At 33.2% G+C, this 26,738-nt stretch overlaps 3 protein-coding genes and 1 pseudogene across 12 annotated transcripts; all 4 read right to left on the reverse strand.

Moving 5' to 3' along the window:
- Positions 1 to 3,858: 3,858 nt before the first annotated feature.
- Positions 3,859 to 12,394, reverse strand: LOC100786482 (ABC transporter G family member 39). 3 transcript variants are annotated; one of them, XM_006604562.4, is made up of 20 exons: positions 11,863 to 12,393; positions 11,426 to 11,546; positions 11,176 to 11,264; positions 10,597 to 10,681; positions 10,195 to 10,485; positions 10,017 to 10,107; positions 8,868 to 9,768; positions 8,547 to 8,707; positions 8,284 to 8,387; positions 7,990 to 8,155; positions 7,815 to 7,898; positions 7,404 to 7,543; positions 6,706 to 7,038; positions 6,299 to 6,589; positions 6,122 to 6,205; positions 5,858 to 5,991; positions 5,258 to 5,485; positions 4,916 to 5,087; positions 4,494 to 4,748; positions 3,859 to 4,384 (listed from the first exon to the last, which is right to left on the reverse strand). In XM_006604562.4, the coding sequence occupies exons 1-20, from the start codon at positions 12,225 to 12,227 to the stop codon at positions 4,115 to 4,117; spliced, it is 4,365 nt and encodes a 1,454-aa protein (XP_006604625.1). In that variant the 5' UTR covers positions 12,228 to 12,393; the 3' UTR covers positions 3,859 to 4,114. The 3 variants fall into 3 exon arrangements, with proteins under 3 accessions (XP_006604625.1, XP_006604626.1, XP_040868577.1); XM_006604563.3 differs by having other exon boundaries at positions 7,404 to 7,540; positions 11,863 to 12,392; XM_041012643.1 differs by having other exon boundaries at positions 7,404 to 7,540; positions 10,195 to 10,681; positions 11,863 to 12,394.
- A 3,047-nt stretch (positions 12,395 to 15,441) lies between these two features.
- On the reverse strand, positions 15,442 to 17,025 carry LOC100815373 (CENP-B homolog protein 2-like; annotated as a pseudogene).
- A 674-nt stretch (positions 17,026 to 17,699) lies between these two features.
- On the reverse strand, positions 17,700 to 18,225 carry LOC121174124 (uncharacterized). The gene is made up of 2 exons (XM_041012644.1): positions 17,949 to 18,225; positions 17,700 to 17,855 (listed from the first exon to the last, which is right to left on the reverse strand). Exons 1-2 carry the CDS (start codon positions 18,209 to 18,211, stop codon positions 17,789 to 17,791), a joined length of 330 nt encoding a protein of 109 aa, XP_040868578.1. The 5' UTR covers positions 18,212 to 18,225; the 3' UTR covers positions 17,700 to 17,788.
- Positions 18,226 to 19,054: 829 nt separating this feature from the next.
- On the reverse strand, positions 19,055 to 24,287 carry LOC100815910 (serine/threonine-protein kinase D6PKL1). Of its 8 annotated transcripts, none has more exons than XM_041012646.1 (4): positions 24,175 to 24,287; positions 23,842 to 23,961; positions 20,895 to 22,900; positions 19,055 to 20,232 (listed from the first exon to the last, which is right to left on the reverse strand). In XM_041012646.1, the coding sequence occupies exons 3-4, from the start codon at positions 22,658 to 22,660 to the stop codon at positions 19,392 to 19,394; spliced, it is 2,607 nt and encodes an 868-aa protein (XP_040868580.1). In that variant the 5' UTR covers positions 22,661 to 22,900; positions 23,842 to 23,961; positions 24,175 to 24,287; the 3' UTR covers positions 19,055 to 19,391. The 8 variants fall into 8 exon arrangements, with proteins under 8 accessions (XP_040868580.1, XP_040868579.1, XP_006604631.1 ...); XM_041012645.1 differs by having other exon boundaries at positions 23,832 to 23,961; XM_006604568.3 differs by lacking the exon at positions 24,175 to 24,287 and having other exon boundaries at positions 20,895 to 22,897; positions 23,842 to 24,156.
- Positions 24,288 to 26,738: the final 2,451 nt, after the last annotated feature.

The following is a 26,738-nucleotide window of genomic DNA, read 5'->3' on the forward strand; positions in this document are numbered from 1 at the left end:
ACATTGTCTTTCCCAAACAAATAATAAGGCCTTGCTTGGATATGAAATGTCTGGCTATGGACGCGCCTCTTTCATATCAGATATTTATATTTATTTTTCTTATATCGTAAAGGAAAGGAAAAACTAAAAAGTTCCATCAAAGCTAAAAGGATCTTTTGCGTTATGGCGAGTATATGCCTTGCCTTGCCTTGCGTCTCCTTCATCAAACACTGCTCACTGGTATTTCGGAAATTCCTTCATAACCCAGGAATCATGTTTAGAATCTATAGTTTTTTTTATATTGGTATAATTTATGAAAATCACATCCGAAGCATTAAATTAAACACTCTATTTGCATCTGTTATGTATATGTTTTTGGTGGGAAAATGTTGGAGAAATAAACATGATTATGCGCCAAATCACAACTTGTAAATTCCTTAAATTATTTTAATGGGTTCTCGTAGGATCAGATCCATATTTAAATTAAATTGGAAACTTAGATTCTAAAGATCTTTTATTTTAAGTTGTAAAAATATAATGATCGTAATAATAATAAAGTGACTATACTGAATCGAACTCATAATTATATTCCAACAAGGGATAAGAGACAATAAGTTGAATTTAAATTATGTGGAAAGTACCCCGTGAGCACCGCTTATTCAAAAATATAATAATGTTTTTCTGGTTCGATAGTCCCTTCCTGTCTGAGATGTTGGAAGGTTACAAAATGCAATATGCTGATCCTGTATGATATTGACAGTTTATCATATTATTTATTTGACACATATTATTTATTTTATTCCTTAGATATTTATAAGAGACACTGTCAGAAAAACAAGATACTGTCAGAGAAGCAAATTTTAGTCAATATTATATATAAAAGTTTTTTCTTTTCCATTCAAAATCTTCGTCACCTATTTAATACAATCTTCATTTTCCCACTCAAACGTTTATATTAATTGCATTCACTCTATGTCAATTTCATTCATTTTAACTATTTTCCTACCATAATTTCTTCATTCTCTCACTCTTTTATATTTTTTGTCTTAAAGTTTCATTTTAATTGTATTCATTCCGTATTTATGTCATTCATGTTAACTATTCTTCTATCTATTATGTTGATAATCTCTTTATTTTTTGTTTAGTGTTTTTTTATCCATATACGAGTCTATTTTGACTATTTTTTTTTATTTAGATCTTTGCTTTTCATACTCCACTACTTCTGGTCAAGATTTAGTTATATTGATGTTTGTTAGAAAACTATCATTTTTTTCATGTGATATAATATATTTAGGAATTTTATTTGTTTTTTATTTTAATAATCAAATAAAAGATTATTCTTATTACGATAATAAGAAAAAATCTATTGAAAATCTAAAATGATATATTTTTTATTGTGAAATCTCTATAATCGGTTATCAAATTGGTGTTTTTTGGCTCGATATAGCTATAGCCTTCATGAATGCATATCAATCTCAGGGTCTGGCTTAATTCCTGCTTCTCTCTCCCTTCTTGAGATTTCCTTCAACATCTCATACCTCGTGCCAACACCTAGACAATGTGCTGAAAAGTCTAAGGTCTCTCTCACCGTCATTTCTCCATGATGAAGGTCATGCATGTTGACTAATATAGGCACAAGTTTTTTTAGCAACAAATTTATTTAAGTCATGGCCACAATAATTAAGTAACTCTCCCGAAAGCTTGGTCACAACATAAGTTTGTCATAAAAAAAAAGTACACACAAATGAGAAGATAAGATCTAAGAAAAAATTATTTAAGTATACAAATTGACTAGAACTAAAGAAAAATATGAAAAGATAACTGGAACCAAACTCTCAAATGCCGATCAAACTTTTCTGCGAGTGCCAGAAGCAATGTTGTTTTCCCTGCACCTGGAGGACCCAGAAGTAGGGTAATCCTGGTATTTTACCCTGTTAAATAAAGTAAGATTAAATCTTAAATGCCAATAAATAATACTAGGATAAGCAACAAAGTAATTAAATAAAAAAAAGCATCAACAAATGTAGTTTTCTTCTAGAACTATGATGAATTCAAGAAAAGCAAAATTCAGCCATCCTTGGAACTGCTGATAATATATATATATATATATATATATATATATATATATATATATATATATATATATATATATATATTCTTGTGTGCAAATAATTTTAGGCTACCTTGATGGTTTGACTATTCCACTGACATCGAGAATATGAATTTTTCTCGTCCTGAAAGATGCGAACTGAAACATCCTCAGAATCCTCTATTGTGCACAGCAAATGAATCAGAGAAATAGTTACTAATTTGAAACAACATTAACAGTACTCTTAAATTTGACTAAAATCATAGACACGCGCGTTATCAACCATATATAATTAGTACGGTTAAACCGGGAAGGAAGCATCTTGTTTAATTGACATCAAGAAAAAATATTTCTTCTAAACATTATTTTAGATTTTTAAAAGAAAAAACCGAATCAAGTAACTCAAAAGCATTGAGAGTAACATTATGTAGGGTAGGAAGTGCTCTCCTTCCAACACGCACATCTCCCTCCACTGATAAATTCTCAAATCGGACTTCAATTTTTGGAATTTCAATCCCCACCTCGTGTTATAAGGAAGAAAGGGAAACAAAGTAAAATTTAAAAGGCAACGTCCTCATTGCCCTAAAACTTGTTGAATTGGATGCCATATTCTAAAACTGTCTCACTGATAATAACCAAATGATCAATGGCAATATATATATATATAATTAACATGTATGCAGTTTTTATTTATTTATTTCGATACATTTTTTAATTAAATTAATGATAGATATATTTAAGGAACGAACCCTCTTTACCAGTCATACACGATTTCTTTTCCTAAATGGAAGCAGAAAAGTTAGAAACTAGGAGGATAAATTGTACAGCTTAGGTCATCGATATATAATTAAGGTGAATAAAAAATTATATAAGAGAAAATTATAAGGAGAAATTATAACAATATATTTTTAACACAATTCTTATATTAATTGAAAGTTATATAAAACCACTAACTGATTAAACAATGTGTCTAGCTACATAAAATTTAATGTAAAAATCACTTTATAATTAATATATAAAGAATGTGTCACTAAAATTATTTTATATTAATTTAAATAATGAAAATATTTTATTATATCTATTGACTAATCCTAATTTCCACAGCATTCATTACTTTTTTATTATTTGAAAATTTGTATATTTATATTAATTTTATGCCTTATATGATAGTTCTGTAGTGTCAGGTAACTTTTTCGAATTTATCTTTATCGGTTTACTTTTATTTAGTCACTCACTGGGCATCGTTATGAAGATGGTCAGTTTCATTCAACTGCGTTTAACACATTGACTATGCAGTCAAAGTAACAAAAAATCATATATATATATATATATATATATATATATATATATATATATATATATATATATATATAATGCTTTCTTAATTTTTTAATATTTTCTAGTTTTCTGTTTTATGTTTTTCAAATCAATACGGAACTTCAGGTTATTTTTTTTAATATAACAATTCTATAAATAATAAATATGGACCTTCTGTTCAATATTTTAAAAAAATGAAAATGTTGTTTTGTTTACTTTGACTGAGCATTAAAACAACCTAGCTTTAGTAATATGTTTGAAAATGAAGATATATAAGATTGTCTAAGTGATTCGAGAAGAATGAAAAAAGAAAAGAGAGGGAAAAAATCCTAGGTTTAAATCTTTATATTTTTAATAAAATTAATAAATTGATATTTGTTGATATAAAAAATATGATTAAAAACTTGGATAATTTTTAAAAATGTTCCAAATGAGCATGATTAAATTTAGAAAGATTAGTAAAAGTGAAAAAGTGAAATAAATTCTCTCATGACATCATGCCATGTATTAATTGTAAGCTTGTCACATTATCTTAAAGGTTGTGACTTCTGTTCTTTCACAGGTAACAACTTGCTCAACAATCTATATACTCATTTCCTAATCCATATTGGTAGGACTTACTCAAAGTGGAGATTCCTGAAGCACTATGAGCACATGAACTCCTACATACTAATAAATAAAAAATTTACACGTAATCCTAAAACTGATATATATATAACTTTGCTGAGACTATCTCCTTTGGAAATTCAAGAATTTGATGCCATAGGCAAAAACGAACATGAAGAGGATAACCCAGCCTACATGAGCAGCAGCAACAACGGGAAGGAAATCATAGTCAAAACCCAAGTTTTGTTTAAGGAATTCCTTCAATCCCATGCTTCCAGCACCTGGTATCTCCAATTCTGCATTTTTGTCACCCAGTTGTGAGGTAATAAGGCCATATAGTGTCCAAGAAACAGGAGAAGCCCAATAATACCATCTCCACCACACAGGAATTTGCTGCATAACATTTAAGAGAATAATATAAGCTTCAATAGGGAAAAAGAAGGAATAACATTTCTTAGAATTAAATTATGAATTACATGTCAAAATGACAACTATCACATACCGTCCTAGGAATGATAAAGCCAGAGAACAAGTTCCAGAAACTCAAGAAGAAGGACATACAAATTGCAGCAACCTGGTGACCCGGTGTTAGTGCTACAATCATCATTCCATACAACGTGAAGTACATAAAGCACATTAATATATAGTAGTAGAACCAAAAGAAGCTTGTTGCCTTCCAATCAAACCCAATCATTGAGTAAAGGATAAGAGAGTAAACTGCTGTTTGAATTGCATTATAAATTGCCTCTATTGCCACCTGCATAATCAATGAAGCGTCTTTAGTTTGAATATATTTTCTTTCTTTTCCATTGGAACAAGGCCTTTGTCCACGGAAATTGTCAAATGAAGATTTATCATTTCAGAAACAGAATAAACTAAGCTTCAAAATGGTGTCTTTATGTCACTCCTTCTTTACTTTTGTACCTGGCCAAATGCATAGGGCAATGCAGAGTACATCCCTGCTGCTCTTTCACGATAGAAGATAGTTCTTTCAATGGCAACAACTGGTTGCACTGATGAAGCATTCATGGCTCCAAGAAAAAGCATAGCAGCATACATGCCTCCCAAAAGATTCATCAAATCTTGTTGTTTATGGCTGCCAATAAAATTTATCAAGCAAACATCAAAATGGAATAATAACTGGAATGCAAATTTTAACGTGAAAGACTGTGACTTAATAGAACACCAAACATAATTGTAAGAGCGGTACACAAAGCCATCTGCGTCTTTAATATTATAGACAAGTTCAAATGTTCAATGACTTACGTCTTTTTGGCTTTATTCCAGAAAATCACACCAAACATTACTCCCACAACAATTGTCATAAAGAATCGGACAGCATTATACTGAGGATATCTCCAGTAGGACCAATATTGTTTCCAGAAATTAGCTTTGCACTGAACAAAAAACGATTGGGAATATTTGGTTGGGAAGTGCAAGTCCTTGGAATCTGGTACTGGGGTACTGAGCTCCTCAATAAGTTCTTGATTCCTCCTGAAGAAAGTACAGAAAAAACATGTTAGGAAATAATCAAGGAGAAAGAAGAGTTAGTTAAGATAGACTATTAATGAGTTAGTTAGTTAGGGGGGTTTATTAGATATAAATAGGGGAAGGAGGATAGGAGAGAGGAGATTTATTATCATTGTAAATTGAGCATTAGCTCTTTGTGAAGGGGAAACCCTTGGAAGAGAGTTATCTCTCCTATTTTCTCTTCTTTTACAATCAAGAAATTTCATCTTTCTTTCCTTTCTTCTATTTTCTAATCTGAGTTCCTATCAAAACAAGAGTTTTACAAAGACGGAGGTCTTGTTGCATAAACTTGTAAGCATTCAAAAAAGTAACATAGCATAGCATGAAAAATCATACCGGTAGAGGGTAGACTTAGCATAAATCTCTGCAAAATCTACCTCAAGATTAGCCTCCATTGTTGTAGAGCTGATATCAAGCATCCATGAGGCAGGATTATAACCATCCTTGATTTTTGGAACCCCTGGGATACCCTGACATATATGTGCAACAGATATAAATATATGAAAATTTTGCTGATGAAATTATAAGCAGACCATGGTACACAATGTATGAAACTAAGGTCTAAAGACGATATAGCCATATAAAAACTTCAATACTCACTTCAAAATATTCTATTAGCTTGTGTGAGTGACGACCAAGAGGTCCAGCATAGATAACTTGTCCTCCTCTTTTCATCAACAAAATCTACAGTAAGGGGGGAAAAAGACAAAGTTATATGCAATAATCAACCAAAGGAAATAACAGAGAAACTCTAGAGTCTATAGAGTTCATACTTACCTCATCAAAAGCTTCAAAAATGTCTATGCTTGGTTGATGAATTGTGCACACAACGGTTCTCCCTGTGTCTACTGTATTTCTCACAGTTCGCATGACAATAGCAGCAGCTCTAGCATCAAGGCCAGATGTTGGTTCATCCATGAAGATAATTGAAGGGTTGGCAACCAATTCTACCGCAATAGTAAGCCTTTTCCTTTGTTCTGTTGATAGACCATCCACTCCTGGAAGACCCACTAGTGCATCTCTGATTTGGTTAAGCTCAACCAACTCCATAACTTCTTCAACAAACATCTGCATCACCAAACAAAAATATAACCAAATCAAAATTAAAATTATAAATATTAGCATCAAAATTTACTTTATTAATAATGGCCGAGAAAATATAACAAGGCTTGTCCCTGACACACCTTTCGCTTTTGTGCATTTACATCTGAAGGAAGGCGAAGCCATGCTGAAAATAATAGTGATTCATATACAGTAACATGTGGAGAATGGATGTCATTTTGTTCACAATAACCGCTGATACGAGCAAATGTTGCTTGGTTCTTTGGGTAACCTGAGATGCTAATACTTCCTTCAATGTATCCTCCTGTTTTTCTTCCAGCTAATACATCCATAAGGGTTGTCTTTCCAGCACCACTAACACCCACAAGTGCTGTCAAAATTCCTGGTCTAAAAGCACCACTAACATCTTGTAGTAGTTGAAGTCGATCTTTATTGATTCCTCGACTCCTCATTTCCTGATGTAATAGAAGTAAAAAAAAAAACAAAACCAGAAGATTTACTATGAAGAAAAAAAAATAGGCTTGAATTATGTTTAACTTTTTCTAACAATTTTGATTAACATATAAGAGCATTGAATTTTTCAAGAACAATTTACATGACCTTAAGAGTTGAACAAGAGATTTTATATTTATTCTGTTATGTATTCAAGAAAGCTAAGCACTCGTGAATTCAAAGTGGTGGTTAACATGATTGACTGATGTTACAACACCAAACATATAGGGACAGATAGGACATCTGCAAGAACGAAATTTTCGCAATCATAACATGCCAGTGTAAGGAAAGCAGAAATGAAACCACTTTCTAGGATTTAGAGACTTACTGCAGGCATATCTACATAGTAGCTAATATGATTGAATGCAAGTGAAAGAGGTTGAAATGGTAGAACCATTCCCCTTCTTGGTTCTTGGTTCAAAGAACTAGCCATTTCTGAAGATTCTTTCACTGCCATGTCTGTTCCTGCTATTTTTCAAAAAGGATTAGCAGCATGAAAGGAAATAGTGTCATTGAATTGCATGAGAACTGCGTGCAACTAACATTTTTCTAAAAGTGTCACAGCAAAATGAAGAAAATAATTGTATTGAAAAGCTAATAAAACTATAGCAACTAAATTACCGTGAACATGTTTTTTAATAAAAAATAATGCTGCTGATTATTTACTACCTAGATAAATAACAATGAGGTGCACTCTGTATCCCCAAGAAATAAAGGAAAAGTAGATAAGTTTGAAAACCTTCAAGAATATGTTGGCTAGAGGATGACTTGTTATTCTTTTTGTCACCTTCATCGGCAATGACTGCTTTTGAATAACCCAAAGCTGAAATTTTGGTTTGACATTAAACGCGTTTAATCGGAGGTGCAAAGTTTACTCAGTTGAAGACTTTGAAAATCAAAAGGACATGACTTACGATTCAAATAAGTTAAAGCAACAATGAATAAGAGATTGAAGAGAAGAGAAAACCCAAGCAAGGCTCCAATGCAGATCCAAAACCAATACTCTTCTGTATAGAAGCCTCTAGATTTGAGAAGCACCTTTCCAACTGTAGGTGCATTAATTCTAGGGTCTGTATTTGGCTGTAAAAGATAAAAACGATGTTTAACAATGCTTGAAGTTCATAGAATAGAAGTAACTAACGCTTGAAACAAATTTATCTTGCTGTGTGCAAGTATTTAAAAAAAGCTAAGAGAAATTGATTTCTTACTTTACTCCATCTTTTATCTAAGAATTCATTCATTACTATGGCATTCTGACCATACATCATAGGAGATAGATAATAGCCCCACATCATCCATGGCTCAATGTCATCTACAAACACCAAAAGAAAATATGTTGCACAGAGTATTTGTTTGAACTATATAAATATGACTATAAAAGAAAAATAAGAAAAACGTAACATTATGATCTTATTAAGGCTTCCTTAAACAAAAAGATCTGTACAAAATTAAAAAGTGATCAACTACTTACCTTTGGCAATAACAAAACCTCCTAGCACAAATACCAATTGCAGGGACAAGGTACCCAGTGTATTAGCAACAACTAGTGTTCTACCAGCTGCAGCAAGGAACCGAAATAAAGAGAGAGCCATCTGATGAATGGCAAATAATGCCAAGAATTGCCGGATAAATCTGATGAAACAAAGTGACAATTGTGAATTAAGAAATTGTTATCATTCTAGCTTATAAAAAGAAAGTTAAAACGATCATAGCCTAAAAGAAAGGAAGAAATACATTGGAAAGTTGGCTTAAGTTGCTTTCCAGTGCCTAATTGTAATCTCATATTAATTACCTGCTAGCAGAAGGAGCAAACCCTATGGTGTAATATGTAAGGGCAATCCATATCCCTGATTCCATAATGGACAGAGGGATCCTGAGAAGCCATATAGGCAAACCAAATGCCCATGCAGGGTAGAACCTGAAATCCCTTTGTTTGTAAAAGACAGGAAGCCTAAAAACAGTCATAGATAGTTCTGCCATCCCATTAAACATCACGTTTATTAGCGAAAAGAATAATGCTCCAAAGAATTTTTGTCCATCTTCAACAGTTCCCACTGACATTTCTGTTCTAAGGAACACAGTAAATGTAATAATAGACATGATTGTTATCTGTGTTGTCTTGAATATATAAACAAAAGAACTGCGCTTCATGAGTAGCCATTCCCTTGAAAAACATGCCTTAAATAGTTCCCAGTTTGTTATACCATACTTGTCTTTCACTAAGGCAGCTGGGTGGGCTTGTCTCTTATCATAGGGAACTCCAAGCTCAGTGGCAAGTTGCTCTCCTATGTCAAATGAACTAAAGGCTTGCACAAATTCTGAAACGGAAACATATCTGTAAGGTTCATCTTTTCTAGACCAATATTGTTGCTGGTCTTTCTTGGATGTTACTTCTTGTAAAAAATCAGTAACTCCTTTTCTCTCAGGACACTTGAAACCCATGTGTTCAAAGAACTCTAACCCATTCTCACGTGGACCTTGATATACAATTTGACCTTCTGAAAGTAGGATAATGTCATCAAAGAGTTCAAATGTCTCTGGTGCGGGTTGTAGAAGCGAAATCACCATGGTTACGTCCATTACATGAACCATTTGCCTCATGAACTTGCATATCTGAAAGGTGGTGGAACTGTCTAATCCTGTTGATATTTCATCCATAAATAGTGCCTTTGCCGGTCCTACCAGCATCTCCCCTACATACAGTTACAATTAAAGCAGATTTTATAACTAATAGATAATTACAAATGCTTATTTACAAATCATTAGTTGAAAAGTTTCTTGGTTGTTATAAGATTATGTACCACAAGTAGCCAGCCTTATAGTTAGCACTTTATTATTTTTATTTGAACCTCAAGCATACAACATGAGATGTTTAATTATTTGATGTGTGATATTAAAACTTTGGTTTATTGGTTATGCATACACTAAATAAAAAATTAACCTGTTGTTACTCGCTTCTTCTGTCCACCAGAGATGCCTCTTCTCATCTCATCTCCAACCACAATGTCGGCACAAATATCCAATCCAAGGATCTGTCATAACACGTTCAAAGTGAATAAAATAGAAGCATATAAGTAATATTCATATAATTTGAAGTAGAGACAAAGAGAGACACCAACCTTGAGTACATAATCTGTTACCAAATTGGTTTTTTGACCTGACAAGGCTATAGCCTTCATGAATGCATCAATCTCAGGGTCTGGCTTTATTCCTGCTTCTCTCTCCCTTCTTGACAGTTCCACTAATGCTTCATACCTAGTACCAACACCTAGACAACGTCCTGAAAAATCTAATGTCTCTCTCACTGTCATTTCTCCATAGTGAATGTCGTGTTGACTGATATAGGCACAGGTTTTTTGTGGAACAAATTCATTTAGCTCATGGCCACAGTAAGTGATCCTCCCAGACACCTGATCACATCTCAACATAAAGCTCACTTTGTGGTTAAACAAAATACTCATATGATGATGAGGAGATACGATTGAAGTAAACTGATTTATAAGCAGAAAATGAGAACAAACCCTTAAATCACGATCAAGTTTCCCTGCAAGCGCCAAAAGCAATGTTGTTTTCCCCGAAGATGGAGGACCCAAAAGGAGAGTCATCCTGAGAGTACCACAATAAATAAAATAAGTCAAATACCATAAAAAATCATAAAATTGTCGAATACAACTGGGAGTCAACTTCCTCAACAAATGAAAGAATGCATACAAGTAATTTTCCCTTTTGCAGAACTTGACTTTCCAGAAAAAAACAGTTATAAAATCAGCACAACCAAGATCCATCCATCTTTGAAACTACTATTAAAATTTGAGTTTTGAACTTAACATCTCAATCCCAACAACTAGCTCATGATGTGAGGTTTGCATCTCACTTATATACACTACTTTGGTCATGTTATTAGTTGATATAAGATCACATCCCCTTACACCGAGGACTAGACATTTTAAACATAAAATTTACAGGAATAGATATGTTGAGTGGTACTATAATGACCCAATAACAGGTTGTATGATAGGCCAACAATAATCATTAGAATTCTAAGAACTACTAATAACATTTTTCTCGAGTGGTTCTGATGAAACTTTTGATAGGACTACCTTGAGGGTTTAACGATTCCACTAACATCTTTAAGAATCTGGATTTCCCTCTTCTTGGATGGTGCAAGGTGAAACATTCCCAGAACACTCTGCCGTTTAAGCAAAAGAATCAGACAAAGCATTAGTATATATAGAAGCATTAGCACTCTCAAATTCAACTAAAAATCTTATACTCAGTGAAATCTGATACATAAATCATCTTGCTTTGAATCTGAAATCAAGATTCTTCAATAACAAACAAAACAAGTACCTCAAAAGCATTGAGAGTAGCATTAAGCAGGGTAGGAAGTGCTCTACTCCCAACATGCACATCACCCTCCACAGATAAATTCTCGCACCGAACTTCAATCTTCGGAATTTCAATCCCTACTCTGCAATATAACAAAAACAAACCATGTCAGAAAAATAATAGTAGTAAATAGTAATAGTTTTTTGGTACGAGCACTCACAGAGCTCAATCATGTTTTTTAGCCGAATAGTACTATATTATGAACATTCAACAAAGTTCTCCTTCCGTGTATTCAATAGAACTACATACTCATGACTCAAACTTAACACTATTGGTTAAGCTGGATCAATCTCATGCCAATTGATGCATGCGCTCCGGTGGTTAACAATAGTAATAATAATAAAGACTAAAGAGAAGCGGTGATAAGTAAATATAGAGTAGAAATACTAAGCACTTACCTATCAACTCTATTTCTAAGTCTGCGTAGGAATTTTTCATTGTCTTCCTCGACAATCTTAAGTATGCTGTCAATTAAGAGCTTCTTGTCATGTAAGCAAAGGTTGGAAACATCGACTTCATCGAGCATCACATGTCCATCGTCGAGCACGTGCTTGAGGACGCCTTTTCTCATGCGTTCAAAAGTTGGCAAGCGGTCTATGGCAGCCCATTTGAGCTCTTCCTCGTCGTCCTCATACACGTGGCGGCCGCTCACGTTGAACACGTCCGGCGCTGCCGTCCATGCATCCCTGAAACTCGCCGTTGTCCAGCTCCGGCGACTGCTAGTTGATACGGCCAAATCATCCCCCGCCAGTGCCGATGCCATTGGTATCAACCACACTGAGATACTTGTGGATGAATATAGTATAGCAAGTTACGTGTATGTATATAACATAATAACATGCAGTGTGTTGGAATTCTTTTCGGAGTGGTTGAGGCGACTCAAGTTTGCAAGTAGTTGGTGGAAATTTTGAGTGGTGTGAGAGGAAATTTGTGTGTATATATAAGGGTGATGAGAAAGTTACGTGTCCAACTGTCCGTGGAAGCATATGCTCGAAAGTTAAACTCTCATGCTGAATGGAAGGTTTGCGTTGAGCTATAGTTGTCAACTTCTCATGTGGAATTTTTAGTTGGAAACTTTAAAATTCAAATAGCTTGCGTTGTATTTTTTTTTCTATATATATATATATAACTAATTATGTTCCAGGTAAGTCAGACCAACTCTATTCATACTTGTAAGGTTGTTACATTTTATAGCTCACTATGGTTTAGACTATAAAAAAAACAGAAAAAATTGCATATTTTTTACTGTTTGATTCAATTATTGGTATGATTGGTCAGTTAGCGCTGCTTATTAACATGGCTTAATGGATCTGTCTTCTGAGAAAAATATTTATTTTGTCTACAGTTTCACGTCAGATTATCTATTAATTATTAGTTAGAGTAGATACGTTAGCACTTAGTAGTATTAATCAATTACTAATCTGACAATGACAAACGTACCTTCAGAAGATATTCCCTTACTGATGTCTATTAACCCAAACAATAATAATATAATGTTTATAAAGATGCCAAAGCGATCTCTTCGTCAGATTCCCCAGGAATGAGCAAAACGAGCGTTTGTTATATATAGAGGATCATTTTTTTACACATGTTTCCCGTTTTTTGTAGACAGCATGATATATCACTTCTTGCAAGAACATGGCCCTAGCTATTCTACGATGATTATCGAAATGCTGGAATTGGAATCACAATGCGGAGCAACATGTGTAATTGTGTATCTACTTTTTCCAAGATACATGCTCTCTATTTGAGGCCTTTTCTTTCAAGTTCTTTATTATTGGGAAACTTAAATAAGTATCGGGAAGATTTACACGACGGATTTTTCCACTTCCATATGAGACTTCCTCACACTTATATTTCAACATTTATTATTATCCTACCTTATTTTTTAGTTGAATAGGATATCTCTTTTTTCATTCATTAATATCAACATAGGAAAATGAGGTGATATACACTTAATTTATAGATGTATATACTAGTGAGAGATAAGGGAGGAACAAAAAGAAGTAAAAGATATGATACATGCTGAAATGTGTTTAAAATATAGTTCTTCCTATTCCACTCATTTTGAATTAGGGGAGATGTAAGTAGAGAGTAGGAATATTAAAATGGAATTATAATGTTGTCCAAAACAAATTTTTACACAAGTATTTGATAAAGAGTAATGTTATTTTCATTTGATATTCCTATAACTATTTTAATAAGAGAATATGTAAACTAAAATAAATAATATGATAAAGAAAACGGTAGGGGAAAAAAATAGGAATGTGTGGATGATAAATCTAAATCATATGCTGCCAAAAAAAATCTAATCATATAATGATACATAGATAAATTAAATAAGATTAAGTTAATAATCATATAATCAATTAAAAAAAAGTGTGTACATGAGAAAATATTTGTATATAAAAATAAAAAATAAATATTGATCATTTATCATGAATAATTAATATTAAAATATGTGTATATATTAAAATTTATTGATTTTTCATTGATAATTATGTTTTCTTGTTCCGTCTGTAATGGAACCGCCCCCAATTATTAATACCCCACTATTCAGTCCTGATCCTAAATTTTAAATACTTAACATTTTTTTGGGGGGTACTTAAGGACATATGCAATGTCGCTTGATTTGCTAAGCGATGATGTAACTTATGCAAGAGTTTTGACACTTGTGCATTTCTATTATAATTTAAAATGCTATGTTAGTTGTTACATCCCTTTATTTAGACGTATTTGTTCAATTTTGTTCCGTAAGATTAATGGTACATGTAGCAGATACTTTGCACCACATGCAGAGTATTTTTCTCTTCCTTCCTTCAATCGGAACCAAATATTCAAAACGCAAACATTTCATAGTTCACCCGAGCGAGTGGATTGCAACTAATCAATCATTATCGTCTATAGTAAATAAAAGATTCCATACCCCTAAATAATTTACAATCATTCGTTTTTTCCATCATCAAGTGTATATAATGCATTTAAAAATTTGAGCTACGTAATTATATTATATAGTTTTCTTGGAAATATAATAAAACTTTCCACGTAACTCTTAATTGTAAATTGTCTTTGTCTAAAGGAATCTCTTCGAGCAAGATCTCTTCTCAATAAGGTTGGACTCAAAAGAAGTTGAGAAATGCAACTTGCAAATCAATCATGCATGTGTTTTGGGAAGAGAAACACTCAGCAACTTGGTCAACTAACTAAAGTATATCTGGATTTAAGTTCGCGTTGTGATTGCAGGTTCGTGTTGCAGAGCCACATTTCCCAAATCTAGTTTCTATTGATTTAGTATTGTTTGATTTAAGGAAAAAATCTTATAAAACTTTATTATCCATGCCACGGAACTATTTATATTCAACAATTTAACAACGCATATAAATATTTTCTGAAAATATAATTAATTTGTTATTACTATCTGATGAGAGAGATTCTCAAAGTACTATATACGACCCTGACATATTGCTGGTTCAGTAAAACTGAACTATAATTTTAAAATAAAGTCTTATTTTAAATTTTATAGATATAAAAAAAAACGTGAGTGAGAGATAACAAGCAAACATGCCAAAAATGCTATTCATATTTAACCATATTTTGAGAGCATCATTGTTTACTTTTATCTTATCTTATTACAAGAGATACATGGTTTGGTTGTTCCCCAAGTAACATTATATTTGAAAGAATACTTAAACGAATAATAATTTATTCGCAATTCTAGAAAAACTAAAATAAGGACACAACTTTAATTGATCTACTTAAAGGTTCACTCATTGTTAACATCGATTCATAATTTCATAAAATGCTACATATAAAAAATATTGAAAGATGTACTTGTGCTCGGCACTCCAATTTCAATAAGGTACATGAAGAAACAACTTTTAATCCGATCAAACGTGTTGCACTTAAAAATAGAAGCTCGATTCAATATGGAAATTGTCAAATTTTATGATTATCAAGTGCAATCCTAAAGATTCAAACTAACGGTGTATGTTTGAATTAGCCTGTTTTTATGTTCAAAACAGATAACTAAAACATCCAAGTACACTAGAAATTCTTTAAATTAATGCCTAGTAAATTAATAAACTTTATAAAATAATAAATTTATCCGATTTCGACTTGGATCAATGTAAAAAATTGAAAAACTCGATAAAATAATAAGATAATAATTTTTCGTGAGATCCCTTTATAATTTTCGGTTCCAAGAAAATCATCAATTAATAATTCATAGAAACTGAAAAAATATATTACACTATTAAAATATGATTTAATAGTTGTCTGTTTTCCTTTAAAGTTCAAGTCTATTGGAAGTTCATCTCTAACTTTTCTTATTGCATCCAATAGCTCAGGTGTTATATTTTTGTATTGTATCATAAAGTTGTGAAGAGTGTTCGACGCCATAAGTGCTTCCTTTTGCGTAACAGGCTCCAAAGACACCGTATCATCTTCGTTGTCATCCTCTGCATTGTTCTCAATGATAATACCCACAATATCTTCTAAACTCCGAACCTCCGAACATGCTTCATTTTCACCTGGGTAGTTCATTAGATTGTCGATATTCATCTTATCACGATAGCCACATTGATTGATCATAGTCTCGAGGTCTTGAGTTTCTTCATCAAAAGTGGATTCATCCAAATTTCTTGCAACGTCACTAGCTGAACGAATTTTACAGTGTCGAAAGCAATTCCCTATTGTTTCTTTTCGAACATCTATCGTCCAAGCTGAGATTGCCAAATTGATAGCATCAAGGACATTTATCTTCCCTGGATCAGATTGTCCCACCTCATAACCTTCCAATATTTTGCGATAAAACCTTCTACGGTAATGCATCTTATGCATCTTGAAAGCTCTTATTATCCCAACATCGCAAGGTTGAATCTTTGATGTCATGTTGGGTGGCAAGAAGAACAACTCAACGTTTCTTAGCCCTTCAATATTTCTTGGATGTGTTGGACAATTATCCACCACAAGTAGAACTCTTCTACCATGCATCATTTGGTCAAATGAACAAACATATTCATCAAAAAGCACACTAGTCATCCATGCTTTTTTGTTAGCTCGATACTGACAATCCAAGCTATTTATGTTGACATTCTTGAAGCAACGAGGCTTTGCATATTTTCCAATAATCCATAGAGAGATTTTTTCAAAGCTATCTTCATTGCAACAAATAACTATCGTCAGCCTTTCTTTATCTTGTTTTCTTCCTTAAAGTTGTTTTGTTGCCAGTGAATGATCAGCTTGTAGCCTATAAAGCAACCCAGTTTCATCCATATTGAAAACATCTTTCATAGGAAACTGATCAATTTTCTCCCGAATCGATACCAATTTCTGCTCCATGTCTTGTACATCAACAGACCCCTCTCGCCAAAACGACGAAATGACTTTATGCCATGTTGGTGCTTGAATTTCCCAAGCCATCTTATAGAAAAGTTAAAATCTGAATCATCATGAGGGTACATGAGTTTCATTGTATCTCTTGCCTTCTGCAAAATTAATTCTCCTGTGATATTCACACGTTCTTGATGCTGGAGAAACCACTCATAAACAACCTTCTCCATGTCAAGATATTTTGCTGGTTTGTGTCTTTTGATTTTTGCTCTTCCCTTTTCTATTTCAGCAAAAAGATAGTCATATGACTGCTTAAGTGTGTTTGATATTGTTCCTTGACTTACTTTCAACTCAAATTTTCCCTTAAGTCATCTCTACAAGTCTTTTTGTGTGCTTGCAGGATTATCTCTCTTGTACTCACACAACTCCTTACGTATTTGATCTGATATAGTTGATTTTACAACACCTTTTAGATGAGAAGCCATCTTGTGAGATATGATTTGAATACTCTAACATATTCATGTAATTTATATATGTCAAACTTGCTTAAGAATATATTGAACACATTTGTTGCTCTTGTTTAGATTTACTGTACTTCAAAAATCATTATTGATTTCCCATGCATATGAACACAGTAGTTACTAATTTACGTTGAGTCCCAAGGTTCGTTACAACGTAATTCTAAGAGACATAGACTAATTTATTTTTTTGTTTGGTATGTATAGTATAATTATTTAAAAACTCTTTAAATTAATAATTATTAATTTATCGATAAATTAATAACTCTCTAAATTAATAAATTTTTCCGGTCCTGACATTATTAATTTATAGAATTTTAACTGTAGTTAAATAATATTTTTTTAATTTTGGACTAATGTGATTGACAAATTACTCTTTCAGCGACATATTTGAAATTTTCTTAGTTTCATGCATTAATGCGAGTGTTAATACCAAAATGGTAGTTTACTCGGAAAAAAAAAACGAGGTGTAAGGTTAACATATTTTGTACAGGAAGCTCCCGCTGAGGAGGCCACGGAAATACAGAGATTGTTCAATGAGCCTGTAATGAAAGCAATTGCTAATTAATCAACCGACAATTAAACAGAATTGAATTGAATGAGAAAATCTTATATAGGGAAGGAAAGTGACGAACCTATTGCGATGTGCCTGAACTTTAATCGCCGGAAAAGTGAGAATCATAGGGAGATCCCAAGCGAGGATATCAGTGTTGGACACGAGAATCTCGTCGTTTAGGGTTTCCGTTGTTTCAATCGGATCAGTGTTAGTGCAAAGCAGGATAACGAGTTCGTCATCGTCGTCTGAGACCTCCATGGAGAGTAGGCAGTCAGCCACTTCGGTGGTGCTGTTTGGTTTGTTGTAAAGAAACTTAAATGAAACACGTAACGTTGCCGCCATAAATAAAATCGCAGTTTATTTTGGTAGGAAAGCAGAGTTTATTTAACAATCAGCACAAGTATGAACTAATGGATAAAAATAAATAAATACCTCCAAGATCCAGTTCGGTAGATGACTGGTTTGTTAAACATGCTGAGAGAAATTTAATTTCATACTGATGGGTGTGAAAAAGAAAAAGATTTTGTTAGAAAAAGAAAATTCATTTAGATGACCACGAAAGTTTAGTCTCATGATTTTTAGTTATAGAATATCTTACTTCAAAAAAAAAACTATCTATGTTTATTTAGATGAGTTAAAAAAATTAAAAATAAATATTATATTGATTAAAAAATAAATTTAACACAATAATTAAATCTTCTGCTATAATTATTTTCTTAATATAAAATCGTTTATTATTTCTTTTTTGTTATGGTTTTTTTAAGAAAACTAAAAAAAAAAAACAAGGTTCCTTCCAAGCTTCACACCTACTAGGAACAGAATTCATGTGTGGAGTAAGATGAAGTTAGATCTTTTCTCTCAATAACCTAGCTTTCTATTCACCCTGGCTTGTTTGATCCTATGCATTTCATTTCTTTGTAATTCATTGCAAATAAATGATGCGCCAATTTCTTTGTAATTTATGAATATAGGAAATTATTAGAAACATTCCAACTAGCTCTTGAGATCTTGTCTTATTGACAACGGAGATTTGAAGCTCTACCGCTATCATTTTTCTATTTAAGGTTAGAATTTTTATTTTTTTTCAAACCTTAAAGTGAAACAAAAAATGGTGACTAAAAATTTGGCTACCTGCTCTATTCAATGAACTTTGATAAGCAATTGCATCTCAGGACTCATGTAACGGAAAGGATCTAATTCTGTCTCTCAATCCATTCGAGTCTCACGTTAATGTAGCAGAATCTCCTATTGCCCTCTAGACAAGGCACAGGAAATGGGATTTTTTTTTATTCTCGGGAATATTTGTTTTTCCAGATTGTGATTATTAACCGTCAAGTTGCCATATAACATGAACCTCCTAGTGCCTAACTTCCTAATGCAAGATACCATGATACAAAACTTATTTGCAACATAGACTATTCGGCTTTAGGCTTACATATAAGATACATCTTGACACCGACATGGAGCCATAAATATTGGGAATCCATAACATGAATGCCATTCCTGATAGAAAGCAATGTCTTCAAAACAACTCGAATTCTACATGCTCTCCTACTTTACACTCTAAGTACTTAGCACCCTTGCACTGCGAGTTCATCATGTCTGAAACTCCAAAATCATAGAAGTCTGGAAGTTCTGGAGGCATAGCGCAGCGAATTAAGGCCCAGTTAAGGCCCTCGAAGAAGGGATGCTGTTTAATCTCGGCAGCCCCTTTCTCTGAACCCAAACGGTTTTCAGGCTCTTTAACCAACAACCCTCTTATCAGATCCTTTGCTTGGAAACTAACATTTGGGTGCTCGGGGAATCGAAGACCCAGCAACACTACGTTGGCCAATGTTTCTTCATTGTTTGAACCTTTAAAGGGTGTTCTGCCGTACAAAAGTTCGTAGAGAAAAACTCCAAATGTCCACCAGTCAACTGCAGCTCCATGTCCCTCTTCTTTGATGATCTCAGGAGCCAAGTATTCATGTGTGCCAACAAATGAGTTTGATCTTGCATCTGTGGGCTCGGCCACAAGCTGTGGCAATGATCTGACCTGGGCTGCAAGATCAACTTTTAGTTTCCTTGCTTTTGCAGCGGTGGGTAGCAATCTTGGGCTGAAGCATGGAACTTGACAAGATGGTTCAATGCAGAATGGCTCAATGCAACTTGCTTGTGCACTTAAACCAGAGATTTTTGCAGGGTCAACATCAGATGATTTCAGAAGCATTGGGTTAACAGCACACCTCAGGGACAGATCAAAATCTGTGAGCATAATGTGGCCATCTTCCCGAACAAGAATGTTTTCGGGTTTCAAATCACGGTAAACAACTCCAAGCATGTGCAAGTACTCCAAAGCAAGGAGAACTTCAGCAACATAAAACCTGCATGATAATAAGTAATTCAAACAATATCTCCTTTGTCAATGCTAAAGAAAGGGCAATCAATAACAGAGGGCAGGCTAGCGGAGAGTACTGCAAGGTTTTAGAAATACAGGGTACAGTGGCAGTAAGAGGCTGAAGATTTAGTATGTGACGTACATTGCACAGCCAAGTTGCACAACAGCAGACAGAGAACATAGCAGTAAAAGCCTTGTTAAACATGAAGCACAATCAAAGTGAAAAAAACTACTAACTTTATTTCATAACTAGTATGATATACAGGGAAATAGATTCTACTGGTTAAACAAGCCGCTACGATGCAGAAGTGTTCTTAATTTATGCAGCAACTTAAATTCATAAGAATCATATTCACTATAGTGCAGCAATAAAGTATATACAATGCAGAAGAAACATGTGAAAAACCTATTGAATACACCAGATAATAACATACATGCACAACAAAACGAGAATGAGCACAAGCACTGCAAGAATAATTAAGCAAAATTAGATATATTTGTTTATACCAGGAAATACTTGAGCAGTTGAGACATCTTATCATTTATTGCACCTCTAAAATTTATTAGGTGGGTGGTTGCTTATAACTTCAGACCAGACAGAAAATAAAATGCTAAAATATCGCTAGACACTTGCTCTTGGTATCTTACCTTGCTGCTGGCTCCGAGAAATATCTACCAAGCTGCTTCTGCCGTAGAACATGAAGATCTCCACCTGGACAATACTCCATGACCAGACACGATAGATTATCTGATGTAAATTGTGCATACATTGTGGGAAGAAAAGGATGATCCAGGATCCTTAATATTTCTCTTTCAGTTTGAGCCCTAGGCATCTTCTTTCTTCTTTCTAAAAATTCATTGTCCATGACCTTAATAGCAAACAAGCAGCTAGTGCCAATTAGTTCCGCAAGATATACAGTGCCAATGTCTCCACAACCAAGTTTCTTTAAAAGATTGAAGTGTCTCAAGCCCAAGACTCCATGCTGCACTTGAGCATGTCGTATGGCTGCCCACCTGACATCCTTTGACATGTGAGGCCTAGTGCTACGACTTGAACCACTCACATTGCTCTCATCACTAGTACTTGTACTACTGCTGTACTCACCTTGACTACTCTTTGAACTTTGTGAAAATTCAATTTGCTCTTTCAACTTGGTGTTCTTCACTTTTGCAACTGTTTTGCTTTTATTAACACTACTTGACACCAAACCAGGTTTATTTGAACCAGAGTGCACATTACTCAAGTTTACTCCGTTTTCAGGACTGGTAGAGTCTAATGCCACAATATCTTGGTTTTTTTCTTCACTAGTATTTTCCAAAGCACACCTACATCTCTCACAAATTAGCCGAGGTGTACCAGGAACAGGCTTATTAACTTCATTGGGCGTAGGACCACATAAAGTAGAGCATGAATCCTCCTTTTGTTTCTTCTTACTCAGATTCTTGTTCTTGATGACCGATTTAACAGTCCAGGGGGCATGGCGTGGCGGTTTGTTAACTCTGTTGCCATTTACAGCATTAGATGAAGATACTGTTTGCAACCTACCTTTCTTCCCAGTATTTGATACAGATGTTTTATTTCCCAACTTTTTAGGGGAAGAAGCATTTTTGGGCACCTCTGATTTGCATCCAGATGTATTATAAAGAGAGGGAGAAGAGGCAGATGCTTGTTCTTCTGTTTCAACAGGTACCACTCGTTGTGATTGAATCCCAACTTTACTTGACGAGCCTGCCAAATCACTTTGTATCAATGAAGTCCCAGCATCATATTTAGTAGTTGCAACAGCAATTTCCCGAGAAGAATGAATGTTTCGGCTCAACAATGCAATTTGGGAAGATTGAGAGGTTTTCTCCAAGGAAAGGGATTTGCCTTTTTCTGGCACTAGAGATATTTCAATTTGACGCCCATTGCTCTCAACAAAGGAAGACCCAGATCGACTGGTTTCAGCTACAACTGAATTGTACAATGTCTGTATCTTCCCAACTTCAGATAATCTTGGAGAAGCTGTTGTTGACTTTGATAATCGTTTCATAGCAGCCATTTCGGATGCTTTAGATATACAAAGGTCTCTTAATGCTTGCTTCAAATTAGCGGGCTCAGAAGTCCCAACTCTTGGGGACCGTGGAATACCCATTGTAATTGGTTTTTTTAATGCACTTTTCAGCCTAGGACTTGTACCATCTTGGAAAAGGCTCAAATCCCTTGATGAAGATTTAAGAGCAATTGATTCAAAAAGCTTGTTGATATCATCATCTAGATCATCCTTGTATCCCAATTTCAGCACCGAAAATTTCTGATTTTTCTCAGACGTGCTACACTCAGAACTGGACTGATAAACCCCAGGAGCTTTCCTTGTATTTAGCTCTTCCTCCCTTGCTTCAACTATTTCACAAGTGCCAGAGAATGAACCCATTACAAGACAAACTGCTCAGCTAACTTGACTTTCTCATAGTAGAGGTAACACATAAACGTTGATTCTCAGTTATCAAGTCACTACACACTAGTTCATTTCACGTATTGTGTATCAGACACCATAAGATCACAATTCAAGGAAAGAGAGCCCAGCATCCAAACCATTCTTTGGTCAAATCAAAATTGAAGTCTGAATGGTACATCCACTCTTTTTACCAGCTATATGCCATTTGAAACCCTGCTATAATGGCCAACATTTAAAAGCATCAGAATACCAAAAATATAATATGAAAAATGTAATTTAAGTAAGAAACAGGGAAGAAAACTAAGTTAACAGATAATGTGAGGCTTACCAAAAAAAAAAAAAACAGATAAAGTGAGATCGAAATTAGTATATAAAGAAACTTATTACTTAACCTCCCTTAATCCCATTATTTTCTCTTTCCCTTGATTTTCTTTTCATTCCTCCACCTCCCAACTCCCACAAATACCCTCCCCAACCAAACAAACCCAAATAAGCAAACAATTAGGACCAAATAACAATATATTCAAGTTGAGATAAACACGACAATTTTTGTTGCCATTTATAATTTTTTATGCAAATGCTTCTGTTCATAAAAACATTTCTTACTAATTGTACGCCACACTCAAGTAGAAATACCCAAATCAAGGTCCTTTGCTATTCTTTAAACCATTTAAGCCATCCCTCAACCCCCAACCCCTAAAAAAACGAAATAAAGGGAGAGGGAACCATTCTCTTGTCTTTAAGTGTTCGTGCAATTAATCATTCAACAGATCAGGAGAAATGCAGAGCCAGGCGAAGCCGTAACCCGGTTTTTTTGTCATTGTCCATAAGCACATTACCCTAGCACGAAAGGAAGGGGTGGTCCTACGAATTTAGGATCCATCTCCTTCCCCAAAAACTGGTCCCAATACCAAAACTCACCAAAAGAATTAAAAATAAAATAAAATATTCATACACACATAGGTGGCTCGTGGTTGAATAAGAATTCAAATCCAGTTTTTCATATACTAAAATCCAGAGCAGCTGAAAAGTAAAACAACTCAAACCGCAAAAGAGAAAGAAAAAAAGTTGAAATCTGAGTTCAGAGTTGCAGAAATGTACGGTATAAACAAACAGTGTTACCAGAGAGAGAGAGAGAGTGTTGTACATATGCATACGTATTGGTTCAATGAGGTAACATTAAAATGAAGCAAACACGGTGCGATCGGAAACGGAAGCATAGCTGCAAGTGGAAGCAAAGGTGAAGAGAGAATGGTACATTGACGCAGCAGCTTCAACTGAAAAGAAGAAAAACCCTAATAAACGCGACTTGAAGGCACGGAGGAACAATATATGGTTATAGAGAGAGATGCAGAACAGAACGTAGTAGGGAGTAGTAATATGCTTCTGTTCCGTTTTCAACAATGGCAGGCACTGATTGCTTTGTCCAGACAGGACCCCACCCATGCTACAATAAAATGAAAATTCCAAAGTGTAAATACTATACTTACATAAATTCTTCATTTATGAAACCGAAAATGTTGAAAAGACACATGGGAGGAGTATAATAATAAGGGTATGGTGGGGATTTAAAATTGAAGGCTTCCCATCCCATGCTTCTTTTGGGTGAGCCCTTATTTAAAGGCAAATTTTAAGATGATAAAAAGTTATACTAATATTTTTGTGTTTTTTTATAATAAATATTTTTCATTTTTAATCAGTGTCTTAAATATATTAGTTAATAAGATTCTTATTTAAATAATAATATCTTACTTCTCGGATTTTGTCTTTTCGTACAATTTTATTGAATCTGAGATACTCCTTGCATTGCATAGTTTGAAAAATAAAATAAAACGAAATTCATAGTCTCCGATGTGGTTCATTTAACGAATAACTTTGTTGAAAATGTACGACGCGTAATTTATTGAGCTGGCTCTTAAATTAAATTTGGATGTTACTCATGGGACTAATTTATTGATGTCGTGAACATGTTTCATACCCTGTTATGTACGCGTAGGATATTAAGCAATGCCTTCTCGTTGGATTTAAGCAATGCCAATGCGTTGGTTTAAATTAATTAAACAAAATTCAGTGTTGGAAAGGAAAGCCGCAAGGTAGTTTCAATTCAAAGAGAAATGATGAGAAGGCAATTTGCAGTCAAATGAGAAATGAAAAGCTGTAAAGAAGAAGGTTTTCGGTTTTCCCAAGGAAAAACTGAATCATCCTGTTAATCATGCTGCTCCCCATACTTACTTCTTTTGTATTGTGACTCTAGATTCCAGAATCTTAAAATTACAAAACACATTGTCATAGCCATAAGTCTTATTTCATAGTAATGCTAAATCCTTTGATATATAAGATTATCAATATGTCAAATTAACTAGTTAATTCTTATAAGTTTATGAATTCATTTATTATTTATGAATTAATTTGTGTATAAATATGAGATAAACTTGATAAATTTTAAGTAAATTTGATAAACTCTTTGAGTTTATCACCTAATCAATCACTCAGTAAGTTAAAAAAAAATTGATCAAAATCTAACTCATTTTTTGTTATTTTTTATTTGTTTGATATTCAACATATTTTTGTTTAATGTGTTGTCCCTGAATCGAAAAATCATTACCTATAATAACATCAAATCATTGATGAGAATGTTCTATCACTATTATAACATCTGCAAATTATTATCTAATAATGATGCATTACTAGACTTGATTATTTAAATATTATGAATTTTATAATTTATTAATTTACTTTATTATATTGTTAAAATGTTTAGATATATTATTTATAAGTATTTTATTAATATTTTTTATATGAAGTAAACTCTTATGAATTTACAAGTTAAATTTATAAAACTCTTGAAATTCTATGTAAATTTTGAAGTTTGATAATGACATATTTAAATATATAGACCATTTTAAGTGTACACATTAAACTACTTCATCAAATGCTTCAATCTGAATATTTATTCTTATATAAGTAAACTTCAACCTGAATATTTATTCTTATATAAGTAAATTTTAATATTTTGAGATAGAGTTGGAATTTCAATTTAAGAGAATTGAAAACAAAAATATATATATATAATTTAATAAAGAAAAGCGATATTTTTATATGCATAATTGATATTTTCTTTAAAAATAAACACGATTTGACCAACTTAACTAAAAAAGACTTTTAAAATATCGGGACTTAATCTTTTGTTTAACATGTTAGATCATAGGCCCTTGACAATATGACTTTTTTCTAGTCCTATTAATAAGTTTTCAATTCCCGTAATTCACTCTTTTTTTTTATCTTATCTTAAAATTGATTTTTAAATATGACAAAGACTTATTAATGCACTAAAAGTAAAATAAACTAATATCGTGCTATTAATTAGGAAGTTTTGACGTCCATAAAATATATATTAAGAATATTTAAATAATAAATCTCATAAATAATGCAGGACTAATTTATACAATGCTCCATAATCCTTTTCATCTCCTTTTTGTTTTTAAACATGAGAAATTTTAGAAATAGTAGATAGTACTCTAGTTAAAAGATAATAAAAGCTGTTAGATGTAAAGAAAACTTACAAATAACTTACATTTATCTTATCATTAAAAGACAAGTGAATATTTAAATATGCAACCTATCAATTGTGACATTATAATGTGTTTGGAATTATGTCCTTAAGCCACAATATTAATGCAGAAGTTAGGTATTTTTTTAGGTATATATATATATTGTTGATGTAGAATATTTATTACCTTTATTAATAATTAACTTTTACTTTAAAATTTAATTAATTATTTTTAATGAAATTTCTCCTCATAAATTAGGTATTATAGCATAGAACATATTTTTTAATGTCTAAACATGACATTATATCTTCCTCCACTTGACCAATGATGTAATTATCACCTTTAAAATACTAATCAATTCACAAACCTTAAATAAATAAACTAATAACAAACCACTTAAATCAAAAGTGAAGCGGTGTTAGTGGCTAACGATCAGAATTCTTGCCTAATTAAGTCATAACATGTTTCAAAATCTTTAAACCAACCGGTCAATCATTTTCTCC

The sequence above is a fragment of the Glycine max genome, chromosome 19 (genome assembly GCF_000004515.6).
Source record: "Glycine max cultivar Williams 82 chromosome 19, Glycine_max_v4.0, whole genome shotgun sequence".
In the NCBI taxonomy this organism is placed as follows: domain Eukaryota; kingdom Viridiplantae; phylum Streptophyta; class Magnoliopsida; order Fabales; family Fabaceae; genus Glycine; species Glycine max.

Coding starts and splice junctions, on each gene's coding strand:
- LOC100786482 (XM_041012643.1), bottom strand. CDS start 12,227: ATGGCATCGGCACTGGCGGGGGATGATTTGGCCGTATCAACTAGCAGT. Junction 10,682..11,175: donor GGAATCGTTAAACCCTCAAG/GTAGTCCTATCA, acceptor TGGTACTCTCAG/GATGACTCTCCTTTTGGGTC. Junction 10,108..10,194: donor TAACAGATTATGTACTCAAG/GTTGGTGTCTCT, acceptor GTGTTATGACAG/ATCCTTGGATTGGATATTTG.
- LOC121174124 (XM_041012644.1), bottom strand. CDS start 18,211: ATGGCGGCAACGTTACGTGTTTCATTTAAGTTTCTTTACAACAAACCA. Junction 17,856..17,948: donor GTTCAGGCACATCGCAATAG/GTTCGTCACTTT, acceptor CTTTCATTACAG/GCTCATTGAACAATCTCTGT.
- LOC100815910 (XM_041012646.1), bottom strand. CDS start 22,660: ATGGGTTCATTCTCTGGCACTTGTGAAATAGTTGAAGCAAGGGAGGAA. Junction 20,233..20,894: donor TTCTCGGAGCCAGCAGCAAG/GTAAGATACCAA, acceptor ATTATCATGCAG/GTTTTATGTTGCTGAAGTTC.